Source organism: Aegilops tauschii, chromosome 5 (genome assembly GCF_002575655.3).
Source record: "Aegilops tauschii subsp. strangulata cultivar AL8/78 chromosome 5, Aet v6.0, whole genome shotgun sequence".
Lineage (NCBI taxonomy): Eukaryota > Viridiplantae > Streptophyta > Magnoliopsida > Poales > Poaceae > Aegilops > Aegilops tauschii.
The window spans coordinates 498,616,663-498,634,088 of NC_053039.3; the positions used below are offsets into that span (position 1 = coordinate 498,616,663).

The 17,426-nt window shown below is 48.5% G+C and overlaps 2 protein-coding genes across 2 annotated transcripts; both read left to right on the forward strand.

Annotated features, from left to right (window-relative positions):
• Positions 1–9,562: 9,562 nt before the first annotated feature.
• On the forward strand, positions 9,563–10,196 carry LOC109786673 (mavicyanin-like). The gene is made up of 2 exons (XM_020345248.4): positions 9,563–9,740; positions 9,856–10,196. Exons 1-2 carry the CDS (start codon positions 9,563–9,565, stop codon positions 10,194–10,196), a joined length of 519 nt encoding a protein of 172 aa, XP_020200837.1.
• A 5,915-nt stretch (positions 10,197–16,111) lies between these two features.
• On the forward strand, positions 16,112–16,857 carry LOC109759407 (mavicyanin-like). Its single transcript, XM_020318232.3, has 2 exons — positions 16,112–16,214; positions 16,339–16,857. The coding sequence occupies exons 1-2, from the start codon at positions 16,118–16,120 to the stop codon at positions 16,677–16,679; spliced, it is 438 nt and encodes a 145-aa protein (XP_020173821.2). The 5' UTR covers positions 16,112–16,117; the 3' UTR covers positions 16,680–16,857.
• Positions 16,858–17,426: the final 569 nt, after the last annotated feature.

Consider the following 17,426-nt stretch of genomic DNA (forward strand, 5'->3'; position numbering starts at 1 on the left):
ATTGCACAAGTGCTCTCAGACCCAGCAAGGCAGCAACACTACACTTATACTGTATTCCAGGCCAGTATAGTCCAACATTGTATATCAGAGTATGTGGACTCCATTGAGCATTGGCAAAAGGTTGAAGTTCCCTGCTATGCATGCTTTCCGATGCCGCTTATTCCAAGTTAGTCAAGAGTACCAGAAGACAAGATTTTCTGGATCCAACTGCGCCACTTGTGTCGAAACCCCTTGTGCTTGAGAATGACCAAGATCATTCCAGGTCCAATCTTGTCAAAATCCTTCTCAAAGTCAAGTTTGAGCACCACCATTGGTTTTCACTATTGTGGCATTGGAACAGATAATCAAAAGCCCATGCAATACAATCTTGAATTGTTCTGGATTTGATGAAACTATATTCATTGACACGGATCAGATCCAAAATGATTTATTGAAGCAAGTTAGCTGAGAGCTTTGTGAGAATCTTAACAGTGTAAATCAAAATTCCGCAAAAAAAAAACAGTGTAAATCAAAAGGGATATAACACTATAATCATTGACACAAAAAACACTGCCTTTTTTTTACTTAAAGTGATAAAACCACTATTAATAGTTCAATTTTTGTGCATGGCGACCTAGTCAGAAAAATTGCACTTTGATGCAGCCCAAGGAGAGCATATTCTAGAGGGAAGTGTCGAAACTATATCTTCGAGGGGTAGATCCTTGTAAGGAAGGAAGAATTTTTTAGGGTAAAGCCTTCATGATGGATTATATTAAATTGTCGAACACAAATACATCGGTTTCTATATAGAGGAAAGGAAATCAGGTGTGTCCTCATACCAAGAGAAAAGGAAATTAGGCAGGTTCTCATACCAAGTGTTTTGCGGACCAACACATGTCTAGCTATAATATCTGCTCCAAAACTATGTTCTCTAGGAAAAGGCTCGAAACAAACTCTAGTGAAAAAACGACATAAAAGAGTGCACCCAGCGAGTTGCCCCCTTCCTTCATGATGTTGATTACCTCTATCAAAGTTCACTTCACTTGTTTTGCATCGAAGTATTCACGCTACAAGTAGACCTTCATGCAGAAAAGGTGCTTCAGCAGTGGTCGGATCAGAGACAAAGGGGGTTCCACGGTTCCTTGCCGGGAGAAAAACTCCCGTGTCATCTTTCAAGATAGCGCATGAGCTATAAGATAGTTGGAACTGTAGTTGTGAATTACATACCCTCACTAATAAGGGCATCTCCAACGGCAACCCGCAAATCTCCTCCCGCATCCGTACGCGAACAGGGAGGGACCAGTCCGCGGACACGGAGGCAGGAGGCAGCCGTCCAACCCTAGCCGCATTTTGTAGGCCAGAAAATTCAAATTCAAATCTACACTGATCCACACAACACGCCGGATTGCATCCCCGATCACAACAAAAAGGAAGCAAATATGCTTAGTTTTTACATGACCGAATCCAAAAGAGCATCAGTCCGGCAGTCCATGCATTTCTACCATGTCGGACCGTCCATCTCAGCAAGATGCTTTCAGATCAAGAGGTGCCATCGCCGCCGCGTACGCAGCCTCCGTGTCTGCGTCCACCTCCGCCTCCACCGCGTCCTCATCTGCCACCGTCACCAACTCATCTTTCTGCCGCTCTAGCATCTGGTAGTGGCCGGATTGCACGATCATTCTAGCATCGGCATCCAAAGAGTTGATATTCAAGGTCAACATCTTGGCGTCCTCCACATTGGCGGCGATCTTCACCCTCTTTTCCTCGAGCGCGGCCTTCTTCTCCTCGAGCGCCGCCTTCCTCTCTTTGATCATGTTCCTCCTCTCTTTGAGCTTGATCTTCTTCTCCGTCGCCTCCATCAACTGCTTGAACCTCTCCGCCTTCCGCTCCTCCTTGATGTCGGAGCGCCTCATACATGCCTCTTCCTTCTTCGCCAAGATCTCCTCGAACCCTCCGTCAGCTTGGCCGCCGCACCTTCTCGCTTTGCCCTCTCCTCCTCCCCCTTCTTGCCCTGCAGATTTCTTCTAACCTTCTTCGGTGGTTCTTGGGCTGGGTTAGTAGGGTCACCGATTTCTTCCTCGTTGGCTTGGGCAGCGGTCTTGGCAATGGAAAGGTTCCACTTCGGCTGCCCATTCAACTTCAACCAACAATGCATGACAGTGAAGGACTTCTTCTTCAACTTCTTGTACACCACAAAAGCACGAGTAGGCTAAAAAAGTGAAACAATGCATATCCGTCCAGTGAGCAACAAAACAATACATGTCCGGCTAGTGATCAACAAAACTAAACCATATCCAGCCAGTGATCAACTTACTTGCTCGGTGATTTGTGCACCGCTAGGCCACCGTGCCATGAGATGCTTCAAGTGCCCACAATACTTGGATGGTGTACCATCGATGGTTGAGGGACTTTATCTCATGGCTGCGGATCAACGCGTCGGAGTAGGGCGCGAAATGTTGGTGCTCATGGAACCATATGTGACTGTTCCTCCAAAAGGTTGCACCCTTTTGCTCAGTGCCATGGAAAAGATCAAGGCTAGTGGCCAATCATGCGTCGCACAGCAGCTCATACTCCCGCATGTTGAAGCATTCTCCTCTACCCTTCTTCTTCTTCAGATCGCCAGTTGTATCATCCGAATCATCGTCGTTGTCGTCGTCCTCCTCCTCCTTCCCCTCCCCCCCCTCGAAATGCTGCTCTCAGGCGGCCCAATGCTGTTGTTGTTGTTGTGTGCCATCGTCGGTCTGGGAGTAGGACTGCTGCTGCTGGTAGTGGCCGGACTGGGTGGGATTCAAGACCTCATAGCCCCCTCCTCCTCCCTCGCCTGTCGTGGATGATATCCAACATTTCCCTGTCCGCCTTGTACGTCGGCTGCCCCGCTCTCAGCATTGCAGTAAAACAACGAGCGACACCCATCTACTCTCCGCCCGCCGTCCTTGTCCGGACGAGCGACGGCGAAGAATACTCGGAGGAGAGTGGCGCCGCGCTAACATCGATGATGTAAGGAACTGTACCGACGGGGTTTGCGAGCTGCTTGGTGGCGTAGTAGTACAGAGGCTTGTAAGGCTCTGGCCACGGTGCCATCTGTACTGTGGGCGTGCCCATCTGGCGGCGTCCACCACGGCCTCGCCGACCGCCTCGTCCGCCACGCTCATCGCCACCACCAGTCCCACCGGCGACCAGATGCTTCTTCATCTTCTCCTCCTTTGCAGGCTTCGCTTTGACGCGGTGATTTTGTCGCGCCTCCAAGCTGATCTTCCGGGCGAGCGTGATGCTCGGATCCTCTGGCACCTCCGCCGCCTCCATCTCCGACAGGTTCTCAGATGGTTCCATGCATCGGTGGCGGAGGAAAGGAGAGGGTGGGAGAAAAGAGCGGGAATTGAGCGGAGAGCGACGGGGAGTGGAAGAAGAGAGTGGAGGATTTTGGCGCGGAAACAATGCAGGATGCTACGAAAGCGCGGGCTCGGCCTTCCTTTTGGGTAGGCCAGGGGGCGGAGAGCGACGTTTCGCGTGTTCGGACCCCCACAAACCTCCCCCACGTTTGTCTCCGGTTTGCGGGAGAAATCGCGTTCGGACCGCTCCGCGGACCGATAGAGGTCGGTGTTGGATGGCTTCCACGGTCCGGACGCTTGCGGGAGGTTTACGGGTCGGCGTTGGAGATGCCCTAGGCCACATACCATTATTATTTTCGTCACCTATTACCTTTGTGTGATGCCATCTTTTTTTCTGCAAACGGTTAAAGAAAATAAGTTAGGTATCTTGTGTGTGAAGAGAGACAACTTAGGTACAAGGAATCTAATGGTTGTAGTTAATTAGGGTAGAGGAACACGAATTTAGGAGTTTTAAGATATAAAGTCGGTTGTTTGGTTGGAGGGACTAAAAAAATACGAGGGATAAGGAGTGGAAGCTTAATTAAAGTCTAAGTCTCACCATTTTAATAGCATGAGAGGTGTCATAAATTGGATGAACAAAGAACTTCTTGACGCTTCATCGTAACTCAAGTTGTTATCCATCGACTAATACCTCATGAATTCCTGCTAACCAAACAAGAGAATGAACATCTCTACCGAACTCCCTAAATTGAGACCCGATCACCTTCCAAATAGAGGACTGAAACTGAAGTGATATATTCAATGCATAATCTCACCATAACTCCCTTTCCCCTTCCCAAAGTGGCCAAAGGTATGTGCTCTTAAGTACCAGAAACGTTTTAATTCACACTACATTAAGGGGGTGTTTGGTTCAGGGACTTTTTAGTCCCAAAGACTAGAAAAAGTCACTAAAAAGTCCCTAGGAACCAAACGGGAGGGACTTTTTCTACAGGGATTAGAAAAAGACTCTACTAAAGAGTCTTTTTTGATTAGTCCCTGGGACTAGAAAAAGTCCTAGGACTTCTGAACCAAACACCCCCTAAGCGTCAGGAGCCCTTCGTGACAAATGATTCTAGTAAGCGTTCTGGCCAGCACAGGCTGTTTGTTCCCTCGAGGTTTGCGTTAGAGACTTGTTGTGCTCTATTTTTCATTTTAAATTCCCTTCTATACTGACGGGCGGGCGGACCCATTAGTCATATAGACATATAGTATTCTTGAAATTCCGTTTCGTATTTATAAGTGGGCCCATGCCATGTCATCCATCTACGATGCCACGTCATCACACTTTATGTATACGGATAAGATAAGCACCGTATTTGCACGTTCATACCAAGTTTTAGAACCAGTTTGGCGTAATTTTCAAGTTCAAACACTAAAGTAAACATCAGTGGCAAGTTCAAGCACCAGTAGTGTATTTACCTCAAAATTGCCAATTTTCAGAATTTACTGTTCGTCCAAGATTATCTGAGCCTGAAATGACAATTGCACTGAGCTTGTTCCTTCTCACTCGAGGAGTTAGACAGGATTTTCCGGAGAGGCCAAACACAAAATATGGATGTTTGGGTGCATTGACAATATTTTTTCTAATCTAAACACCCCTCAAAGAAATTTCTTCATGATTTTTATTAATGCTGGGTGGCCATGGCCCCTGCTGGCCTGGCCGTAGCTACACGGATGCTCCTTTCTGCTGTACAGAGTAAGATGGAAAAGAAAGAATTGCACTTTGGCTTGTGGAGATTGAACTTTGAGGACAGGATGTGCCTCCGTTGGTATTTCCGAAGCCTCACATTCCTAATCATCCCTACTAGTTCCGTGTTGACACAACTTCTAAACCATACAATTCCAAACCATACAATTCCAAACCATACAATACAGTAATATTATGTATATATGTTGGTAGCTAGACGTGAGAGTATGATCAGGTTCTGTCAAATGAAACTAGGACTATATAGATTGGTGTTGTATTCTAGAGCTAGCTACTGCCCACTGCCGCATTAGTTAATGCTCCTGTGTTCATATAAATTTAGGGCATCTCCAACACTGACCTTCAAATTTGCTTTCGTTCGTGGACAGAGAGGTCAGTCCGTGGACGATGCAGGAACCGGCCATCCAACGCTGCTCGCATACATTTCAACCAGTGTTTGAACTAATCAGACGAAATTCATGCAAACATGACGGATTTCATCAAAGTTCGGATAGAAAGTAGCACAAATCATCCGTACATAGCATGCAAATAAGTCTAGTATACAACAATAGTTCAAATTCAATGAGCTTAACTGGATGTTCAACAAGTTTTTCATGAATGGATCCTGTCGTCCCACACATACTGGCCCTTCAGCTTCATCCAACAAAATATGTACCTAAAAGGCTATCCCTCTATCCCGTGGTACATCACGGCAGCGTGTACACGTTACACAATATGTAGGGCAACATTGGGTTAATGAATGATTCAATCGGCAAGTTGAGCAAGAAGAAGCAAACCTTACGATCTCCTCCTTTGTCGTGCGCCATGTCCACCTTGCCTCCAGCCGACCAACCGCGTCACAAAACTTGGTGACAGAGGACTGGATGGCGAACCATCGATACGCCAGTGACCTCACATTGTGTTGATGGATGATGTGCCTGTCGTAGGGTGCAATGTGCTTTTGCGCGTGAAACAAATCATGCACGTGCTGCCAGAAGGGACCACTTTGCTCCTGCCTACGAAATCCGTGGATATGGCCAACCATGCAGCGCACAACAACTCATCCTCCATGGTTGAGTACCCGCCATCCTTCGTACTCTAAAAACATGACATGGTGTTCAAAAATAAGCTCAATGGCATGTCACTGAACACCTACCAGGCGTGGTGACCGCTATGGACGACGTCGACAAGGGGCGGAGTGTACCTACCTATCGATGGGGTCCTCGGTGGATGACCCCGTCGTAAAAGACGAGCGGGTGCGTTGGTGCTGGTTGCGGAGGTCTGGCAGTGCCTGTGTGCCGGCCGGAGAGGTACAACATCGGCGTCGGAGGATGAGGGTGTGTATGCAAAGTAGGGGGAGAAGGGGCGGATTAGAAGAAAATGGGACGGGGAAGGGGTTTTGGCTGGGCCGGGGGTGTTGGAGTCCTATGTTGTTGCTGTCCGGACTCCGGCAAAGCCCATCCCCCCCCCCCCCCCCCCACCCCCCAATACTCGGCAGACTGATACAAACCCGCGTCGGATGACACAACACATCCGGACAGCACGACCCGGAGTATGCGGACGGTTGGAGTGTCGGATTTGGAGATGCCCTTTAGTACTTGTGGTGTGTGGTGAGAAGATTACTAGCTAGTGTGATAAAGAAGAACCGGTAGTGCCATCGAAATAGCATAGGGTTGTATGTATATTTTGGAAAACTAGGCAATTGCCCGTGAGTTGCTACGGGAATTAACATACACAATTATTAGGTGTTTGTATTTCGTCTTGGATACTTTTGATTATATCAAAATTAATATATTTCATCTTCCGCTGACTTACTATTCCATGATAAATACAGAAGTATTCCTATGTATTTTTGTATACATAAAAAAAATTATTTTTGTACTTTTCTGGATGAACGCGACATATCCCATACTCCCCGTCAAGCTTTCATGCAACAGTAGTAAAAGAAACAATGACTCAACATGTATGTTTATAAACAATGACCCATTAGATAAATATACAATAACATTCTTCACTGTAATCAGGCACATGCAAATGCACAAATGTTTATAAACACACATATCCTCCATTTCATTTTAAGTATTCATAATGTCTAAAAAATGTTTTATGTACAAATCACACAATGCTTTCAACTTATGTTCAGAATTTCTCATCCCTATGAACGCACACGTGCACACTCTATCCCTATGAGCACCTCTGAGAGGCTGAGCCGGCATATCATCTTAACATTTTATGTAGTCACCGTAGGTGCCTCGTTGTCGACGGGAACGCATCCTCTCACTGAACGAACATCGCCGGAAATCCTTAAATAAATCCAGAAATAAATGCGAGCACCAAGACTTGAACCCTGGTGAGCTGGGGATACCACTGTCCTCCTAACCATCCAACCACAGATTGCTTCTCTTATCTAGCACTCAATCAAACACAAAGTATATATACTTTTTTCCGCAAAAAGAAACACATACTATGTTTTAGGGAGAGGAAAAGAAATTTTTCTTATTCATGCATGATGACGTGGGTGCATTCAGGGAAAGAGATATATCCCGTGACTACTGAACGATTGGGAGGCTGGCTTCATTATAGGGAGATCCGGATTTATTGGGTTACTAAAAATAAATAAACAATATTTATTAGTTTGCCGAAGATTGATCAAATGACTATTTTGATTTTGCTTGTCAAATGGAAACCGTGCTCAGTGAGGGTAACTAAAAATAATAAATAATATTTATTAGGTTGCCAAAGATTGATCAAATGACTACGCCGATCGGTGGAGGAGTGGGGGTTGTACGAGAGAGAGAAATTGACCAAGTGTGGGGACGCAAGATGGAAGAGGGAATCGTTACGTCTATTTTAGGTACTAGAGATACAGATCATATACATAGTAGTAACGATGCTATGTGCCGGCCCATGTGGTGCAATTTAAATTGTAGACTAATAAAATTGCAACACCCGACTAATGTCTTGTTGGTGGCGTGCTCTTTCTACCATGATCAACCATTAGGATGCTTAGTTTGTAGCTTTGGAACTATAAAGTCATTAGATCAAGCAGGTGATTGAATCCCGAGATCACCTTCTCTTTAGGTGTCAATTTGCTAAAATATGCTGGACTTATCTTTGCCACTCTTTGAACTTGAACATTACCCACTCAGCTCTGGAATGTATTGATGCTCTAAAGCATAGTTTGAGGCAGCCGTTTTTTTCAAGGAGTTAATCGTCCTTTGTTGCTCTAGTATTTGGATCACTGGGAATGCAGCAATCTTCAGACGTCCGAAGCCAAAGCTATCTAGGTCACAAGAGATTTCCAGTATGAAAATATGGGCCTTGTCCTTCATAGAGTTCAGCGAAAAAGTTATGTGCATTTTGAAGCCTGGGTTTCTAGATTTGCATAGTTCTCTCTAATCAACTAGCCAGGTTGATTTTGAGTAGTTAGTGCTTTTTTTCTTAGTATTTCCTATCCGTGTACAATACTTTTTTTGTGTGATGTACTTGTATAAAGGAAAAATATAAAACATGCAATACACCGCGTCTAATATGGAACTGACATTCCCTACAAGAGGACCCTGGTGTGAATGAACGTTCCCTCATAGGAGGCTCATTGGGCAAACGGTGTCATCAGAGTGCGTTCCCTCAAAAGATCACTCCCAGGGAACATTCTGTAGTTGCCATGCTATATATAGCAGAAGATTTGTCATGCTATAACAGAAAGATTTGTCATCCTAAGAAAAAAATTATCGTGCTATAATAGGGATTTGTCATACTGCAACAAAGAAAATTGACATGCATTTTCAGGGAATTGATATGCTGCGGCAGAGAGAATAACCAGGCTAAGAAAAGAAGGAAGTTGCCCACATGTCCAAGAATTGCCGTGCTGCAGCAGGATGAATTGTTATGCTACACGAAGAAGTTGACATACATGCTTTCAGTAATTGTCATGGTACATCGTAGGGGAGTGTCATGCTACACACGGGGTTGTTCGCTTGGGAAGTGTATAGGAGGAAACGTCATTCGCCCGGGAAGTCCATGAGAGTGAACCGTGCGTCCAGAAGGATTGTCACAGGCCGTTGCTTTGAGATTCGTGCAGGATCAAACGAACTAGAGAGGGCTCTCTAAAAAATGGGAAGTCAGCTCATTAGCATTTTCGTAGTATTTTGCAATACAACTACATGTCCAACACCTCATCAAAAGGTTTGCCAAAAAACTCATCAAAACGCTCACACCCTACTGTTGTTCTGCCCATTCGTCTGCTACGATGACACCAAAGCATACTAAATCCATCACATTTGGCGCCACACGGACGCATTCAACTCCCGTGCCATTGCCACCATTGGCCAGCTGCTGCCGCTACCTTCGGCCAGCGACAAGACACGTTCGAGAGGCAACGTTGATAACTACGTACACGTACGCTCCCGCAAAAACAAAAAGAAAACTACGTATACGTACGTAACATACTGATTACCGAACTCGGTCCCTCCCTACATATACAAGAAAAGGCAGAGCTAGAAGCAGAGTACACAAGTCAGCACACTCAGCGATGGCTTCCAAGCAGATGCTCATCGTCGCCATCGCCGCGGCCGCCCTCGCTGTCGCCTTCCTTCCGGGGCTCGTCGTCGCCTCGGAACACGTGGTCAGCGACGACAAGGGCTGGGCCCTCTATGTCGACTACACGGCCTGGGCTGAGACCAAGCAGTTCGTGGTCGGCGACACGCTAGGTAATCGCAACGACGAACCATTACGCCCGCGCGCACGCTCGATCGCTTCATTCTCTCTGCGACGAGAAAGCAATTAAATTGCTTGCAGATCTCGTGCTAACTATATCGATCGCAGTGTTCGAGTACGGTATCTCCAGCCACAATGTCGTGGAGGTGAGCGGGCCAGATTTCCTCATTTGCCACCAGACCGACAACGCCGTCGTCCGGACCTCCGGCGAGGACCGGGTCGCGCTCGACAAGGCCGGACGCCGGTGGTTCTTCTGCGGCATCGACAACAACTGCGAGAACGGCGTGAAGCTCAAGATCACCGTCCTCGAGACCGCCCCACCGGCTCCCCAACCCAAGGCCCCGTTGGCTGCTCCACCGCTGTCCAACCCCGCCGGCAAGCTGCAGGCCCGCTTCGGGGAGGCGGCGGCCATGGTCACCACGGCAGCTGCGGCCGTGCTCGTGCTCTAGGCTCCCACTCGGTCGACCATGTCTCCTCTGCATATGTGAGCCACCAAGATTTTTTTTGCTTAGTAAAAATGTTATTGTTTTTTCTTTTGTAATTAGTGAAGTCACAAGAAACAATGCATATGATATTGTCCAGTTGAAAAATGTTTTTTCTCTATATTTTTCTGAACATTTCCTTATTTCTGTTATATTGGCTCCCTTCTAGTGGGAGCGCCGGCCACACAGGAGCAGAAGGATGTCACTTTCAAGGTGGGGAGTATGGACCTGGGCGAGTTCTTCGTTAGTATGGAAGTGTCCGAGCGGGCCACCAACATTAAGTGGGAAATGGTCATCCTTTATGGCCGTGCCGACCGCCGTCGTTTAAATCTATTTCTGGAAGAACTCCATAGAAAAATCTCAAGCGCCGAGTTACCGGTGGTGGTGGGAAGGGATTTCAACCTCATATGTCACCTAGGGGACAAGAATAACAACCTCACCCCCGGATGCAACATTTCAATGATTGCATTGCTGACCTTGGCCTTCGTGAGATTGATCGCATCCGGGCTAGATTCACCTGGATGATTAAACAAGCTGACCTGACTTGATACGTTTTAGATCGAGTCTTCATGTCTCCGGATTGGAAGCTTCGCTGCCCCTCGCCTCTCGGCGGGGTATTACCAGGATTGGCTCAGACCACGCCCCGCTTCTTTTATCCTCCATGGATGAAGGGGCGCAACCGGCAAGGACCGTGCCACCGGCACGTCCTGCCTAGGCTCCATGGAGCTCCTCCCCGAGGCACCAGCCACCACCGAAGCCGGATCCGGGCGCGCCATCTTGGCCAACGCTGCCTAACAGAGCTTCCCTTCCGAGATCGGACTCGAAGGCCTCTTGCACTAGAACGACGCATGGCCAACCGCCAACACTACTTGTCGCGGATGCACATGGGCCGAAAGGTGCAATATTTTTTCGGTGGCCTTCCCAGAAGGAGTTGAAGCAAAGGCCATGAAGATCCATCGGGAACTCTTGTCTTTCCTACAAAGACGATGACGATGGCGGCAGCCGATGACCCGAAGGACCAGTCTCTTGCTAGCGCTTCAGCGCCGGCGATGACTCCAGAGGGCCTTACAGATGGCCCCGGCTTCCACCAGCCGCCCACCAGCGCCACCGTAGGGCCATCCGTAGCCGCATCCTACGGGATCTCTCCACCCGACGAGGAAGAGCGGCCAGAGCCTGGCGACCCAGAGAGCCCAGGCCGGAGACCACCGACCGATGCATGGGGAAAGCAGAGGACACCGACTACAAACTAGAAGATCCAGCTGACATCACGCGTATGCAAGGATCTGCACCGGGGAGCAAGGTGACGCCGCGGACGGAGTGGTTGGCGGAGGGGCGGTGGATGCCGTGGTCGGAGTGGCCGACGACAGAAAGCGCATGGGCCCGGGGCTTAGGTGTCTTGGGGTGTTGTCACATTACCAAACATGAATGGTTTAAATAATAGATCAATGAAAATCTACCTAGTCACAAAATCCAAACTTAAACTTAAAGCTTTTCTAGGAGCTGAGGGTTCTCCAACACTGACCCGTAAACCGGACACCGTATATGTCCGCGGATAGAGGAACCAGTCCGTGGACACTGATGCGGGAGTTGGCCATCCAAAGATAGCCGCATACATTTCAAAACTTATTTGTATAAAATGGACAAAATTCAATTAAACACGGCAAAATTCATTCAAGTTCGGTCAAAATTTACATACCGATATTTCGGTTGTTTTACTGAAAACTAAAAAAAAAACACATCTTGTACCGGCCGACTACCTCGTATGCGCGGACACCATGCCCGGCCGCACCACCGCCGCCGCCGTCGTCCCTCCAACGGCGGTAGGGCGCTGGTGGGCCGTGGCAGCCTTGTCCGGCCGCAGCCTAGCGCTCGTGGAGGAGCCACTCTGCTTCTTCCTGCGCGGTGCGGAGGGCCGCCACGGCCAATGCCGACGGCTCCCGCAAAGCCGTAGCAGCGTCCTTGCCATTGCCGACATTGGCAGAGGACTCACTAAGTGATCACTCCTTGCCGATCTTGGCAAGCTTGCCGTCATAGCGGCGGCGGCGCCGCCTGGTAGGCGTCTTCGCGTTGGTAACGGAGCGGTCGAGGGCCAGGTGGCGACGAGGTCTGGATCGTTGCAGACCCCATTCCGGTGTTGATTCTGTTTCTTTACCACGACTTCCATGAAAGTGATTCCAAGATGAAAATTTGCAAGCACACTAAATATTTCTTAATGTTAAGGTCTGATTTTTAATTATTTTTTTATTTTACTGTTCATCCGGGCTCATTTAAGCCCCGCTAAAAAACTCCATCTCCCATGGGGTGTATATATATTTCCGATATTACAAAACATATGCGTACTGGTAATAATGTGATGTGCCACCTCATGCCGTGCAATTTTTCTTCGGTGAACAAAGCCAATTACGTAAAATTGCGTAGGGCTACAGCCCCGGCATGAAAGGGTTCTCGCTGCTGAACACTGAGGGAGCCCAAGGCTGCCGCCTCAGAACAAAGAGATCATCAGCTCGTGCTGACCGAACGCCTCGCATTGCCATCCTTCTGCCATGGTTTTGTTCCAGCCAAAATCCGGTACCTAACCCCCAAAAAAACTGGATATAGCTCACGCTAGGAAGGAACTTTGCTTGAATTTTTACAGTTTGAACCACTGAACAATGGTCAAATAGGCTTCATATATACGTGTTATAGCAAACTATGCACTATAGTATTTTCCGCAGGTAATTTGCATTATTCAAGCGAATAAAAAAAAATTTGGCGGGTACAGTGGCATGGAGTGGAATTCGCGACATCCTGATGTTTACTAGGCATGCTGCTCCACTGGAGTAGGGAGTAGTACATTGTGGGTTAAATTTAATATACTTTGATGCTAAATAATTTAAAATTAGTTTTTATAAATTCAATCAAAAAATTACAGAATTTCTGAGATATTTCGGAAACTGGATTCTCTGGCCCCTCGGGGATAAAACCGGAATCAGAATAAAAAACCTTGGTACTCACCCGACTGTTTACCCGCGAAAAAAAAGACTGTTGAGGGAGCTCGGCTCCACCCCGGCACTTACCACCATATCGGCAGCTAGTTTTTCCAGCCGCTAAGGCAACCCATAGTGGGAGTAACATAAGTGATAACATTATACATATCTAGGCAAAATAAATGATGTGGCAAAGAATTAATAAGGACAGAGAGGCATGCGGCAATATAGTATGCGGCTCACACTATGCGTAATATCACACATATCAAAACAAGATGAGTGTACAACCTAATAAATGGAGTGTTGCATGACACCACCCATATGTTACTCCCTACTATAGAGATAATAATATGAGAAATTCACTTTGACTCATAGGTATATATGCACCCATTGTCTAAATACACATTTTAAAAAGTTAAAAAGTTTCGAGAAAAATCCCACGTGTAAATCCGGACATTACATGTGAGTGCACCAAGTTTCGATGAAAAAGGACATTTTTTGTGGCTTGTGTAAAAAAGACAATTTTTTATGCTTGATTATAGCTATTCACGAGGCATTTTTTAATCTTTTTTATACATGCCACAAAAAATGTCATTTTTCACCGAAATTTTGTGTGCGAACATAAGATGTCCGGATGTACACGCGGCATTTTTTCTCAGAATTTGTTAACATTTTAAAATGTGTTTTTATACATATTTCATAATAGGTGTGTCTACACCTAGAAGCCAAAACGCCACTCTTGATATAGATTACTAGTCTAAGATACTCCCCACTATGAATAATCTATTGCATTCATTCTCAGAAGAACGTCATTGTACTAATCTTCTGAAACCACAAACCGTGTCTAACAGAACCGACTTATTTTGCAATACAACTACATGTCCAACCCCTATATCATCAAAAGGTTTGCCAAAAGAACATTTTTTTACGGGTGTTGCCAAAAGAACTTAGGGCAACTCCAACCCGGTGACCCAAACGGACGCGCGTTTTGTCTCATTTTTGTTCATTTGGGTCGACCGAGCGGATGGACACGTCTACTTTTTGGTTTGGCTCGGCCGGTGCGTCCAACGGATGGCAATCCCATTTTTCCGCGCATAAAGAATAAGTTTCAAAAACACGCGGCCGAAATGAACATAATTAAACACTAATGGCCGGGCAACCGCCGGCCAAAGTCCACTTATACATTAGTAAAACGTTAAACAAAAACGCGCTCGCACGCTGCCCTAGGACTCGCCCTTGCCCTTGCCCTTGCCCTTGCCGTCTTCGCCGTCACCGGTGAGGTCGATGAAGGTTAGCGGCAGCCCAGCCCACGCGAACGGGCTCTGCCACGTCACGAACGCCGCATCCTCCGTCATCTACTGCGGCGGCGACATTGCGCCGCGGCAGGCGCGCTCCTCCTCCTCCTCCTCGTCGCGCTCCCACAACATTTGCCGCTCGCCGTTGGCCTGCTCCTCCGCGAGCCAGTGCTGTTTCCAGCGCTCCAGGTGGGCTGCCTCCTACTCTGATGTAGCGTCGAAGTGGATGGAAGGCGCGCTCACCAACTCGCGGGACCGCACCCGTCCATAAGTACGACTCGTCGGGCCAAGTGGGCGGCGGCGGCGAGCGCTTACGAGTGGGCTCGGGCTCGAGGATAGGCTGCGACAGCGCCTGGGCGTAGAGGGGGGCGTGGACGGAGTCCCGCACCGCCGGCAGGGCTAGGGCCTGCTCCAGGCCATTCTAGTGTGCGTCCTTCTCGAGCCGGCTTTCCTCGAGCGCGGCCTAGTACGCGGCCTCCGCCTCCTCCTCCTCTGGCAGGACCTGTGGGGGCGGCGGCGCAATGGCGTGGTTGACCTGCACGCCGTGGCGGCGCTCCTCCTCGTGCTCCAACGCGAACCAAAGCTCCCAGTTGGGAGAGTCCTGCGCGTAGGCACGGAGCGTGCGCTGCTCCGGCCCAATGAGCTCGCGACGTCGGCGAACCTCCTTGGCGTGCACCCCGGTGAGCACGACACCGCTAGAATGCGAATGCGTTGTGGGTCCAAATGTCAATCGTGCGGCAGGTTAACATCTGGATACCGGAGGGGCTGGCGGTACCGCCAGTGCCACCGCGCCTTAGGACTGGGATGTACAATCTCTCTGGCTCCCGTGGTGACCTGCCACGTCGATGAGCCGCCACCGAGGGCGGCGGCGGCAGAGGCAAGCGAGACGAGCTCGCGCTGGGGCAGAACATGCCCTTCCCCTTACCGTTGAAGAAGCCCAAGGCGCGCTAGGATTTGCCTGTCGCCGGCGAGAAGGCAAGCTAGGCTAGATGTGCACGGGGATTGGAAGTCGTTTAATATGACCGCGGGCGGTGGTTGTGCGGCCGACAAGCCACGTCGTACACCAAAAAGACGCGCGTCGTGTACGTTTCGTGTACGCGTTGATGCAAACCAGACGTAAATTTAGGTCTGAAATGTGTTCAGATGAACAACAAGCGGACGCGGTTTTAGGTTTGGATCGCGCGTTGGGCTGGCGTTTTGCTCCCTTTCAATTCAAACGAACACGCACAGATAGTTTGGATCGGGTGGTTAGAGTTGCTCTTATCAACGCTCGGACCCAAATGTTGTTCCGCCCATTCATCTGCACCGATGACACCAATGCATACTTAATACATCACATTTGGCGCCACGCAGACGCATTCAACTCCCATACAATTGCCACCACTGGCCAGCTGCTGTCGCTACCTGGCCAGAGACAAGAAGCGTCGAATGGCAACGGTGATAACTACGTATACGTACGTGCCATAGTGATTGTCGAGCTCTGTCCCTCCGAATATTACTTGCAAAGCCAGAGCTAGAAGCGGAGCACACAAGTCATGCCATAGTGATGGCTTGGAAGCAGATGCTCGTCGTCGCCATCGCCGTGGCCGCCCTCTGCGTCGCCTTCCTTCCGGGGCTCGCCGTCGCCATGGAACACGTGGTCGGCGACGACAAGGGCTGGGCCCTCGATTTCAACTACACGGCGTGGGCTGAGGGCAATCAGTTTGTGGTCGGCGACACGCTAGGTAACTGCATAAGCACTGAACCATTCCGTCCGCGCGCGCACACGCTTGATCGCTCCTTCTTCTCTGCGACGGGAAACAAATTAAATTGCCTGCCAATCCCTCATGCTAATTATGCCGATCGCAGTGTTCGAGTACGGGACCGCCAGCCACGACCTGGTGGAGGTGGGCGGGCCGGATTTCCTCGCTTGCAACCAGCCGGACAACGCCGCCGTCTGGACCTCCGGTTTGGACCGGGTCCCGCTCGACAAGGCCGGACCACGGTGGTTCTTCTGCGGCACGGACCAGCACTGCGAGAGGGGGATGAAGCTCAAGATCACAGTCCTCGAGACCGCCCCGCCGGCTCCCCAACCCAAGCCCCCGTTGGTTGCTCCACCGCCGTCCAGCCCCGCTGGCAAGCTGGAGGCGGGCTTCGGGGAGGCGGCTGCCGTGGTCACCGCGCTCGCCGTGGCCATGCTCGTGCTCTAGGCTCCTACTCCATCGACAAGGTTTCTACTACATATGTGACCCACCGAGAGCGTCGTGTTATTATACCGTTGTGAATTTGAGCCCTTGAATTTTTCTTCGGTCCAAGATTCATTTTTTTCTAAGTATAAAGGTGTGAGTGTTTTTTTATTACTAAAGCATTTAAAAACAGGAGTAGGGCGTTTCCGTGCCCAGGCTCATCTGCACCTGGTTAGAAAAAAATCGTAAAAAATTCAAAATAAATTCAAAAAATTCCAACTTTTTTTTTGTGTGGTAGAAAATTAGATGCGTGAGGCCCGATCCAAATTTCAGGTCATTTGGACATTTGAGCAGCTCTCAGCAAAAAAGATAAATCGGGCCAAAACAGTACATGGACAGTAAACATTTTTACATACCCTTAATTTGTCTTTTTTGCTGAGAGCTGATTAAACGTCCAAATGACTTGAAATTTGGAGCGGGCCTCACGCATCAAATTGTCTACCCCACTAAAAATTAGAATTTTTTGAATTTTTCTAGTATTTGTTTTGATTTTTTCCGTAAGCGCGGGTGCAGATGAGCTCGGGTGTAGAGATGGATTTTCGTTAAAAACAGTGCATATCATATTGTTCCCTTGAAAATGGTTTTCTCTACATTTTTCTGCAACATTTTTTAATCCCTTTTTTTTACAACACAAACCCTCAAAGAGGATTTAAAATTATGTTTATTTGCATCCCAAACAGTGTACAGAGATTAACTTTCCAAAAAGAAAAG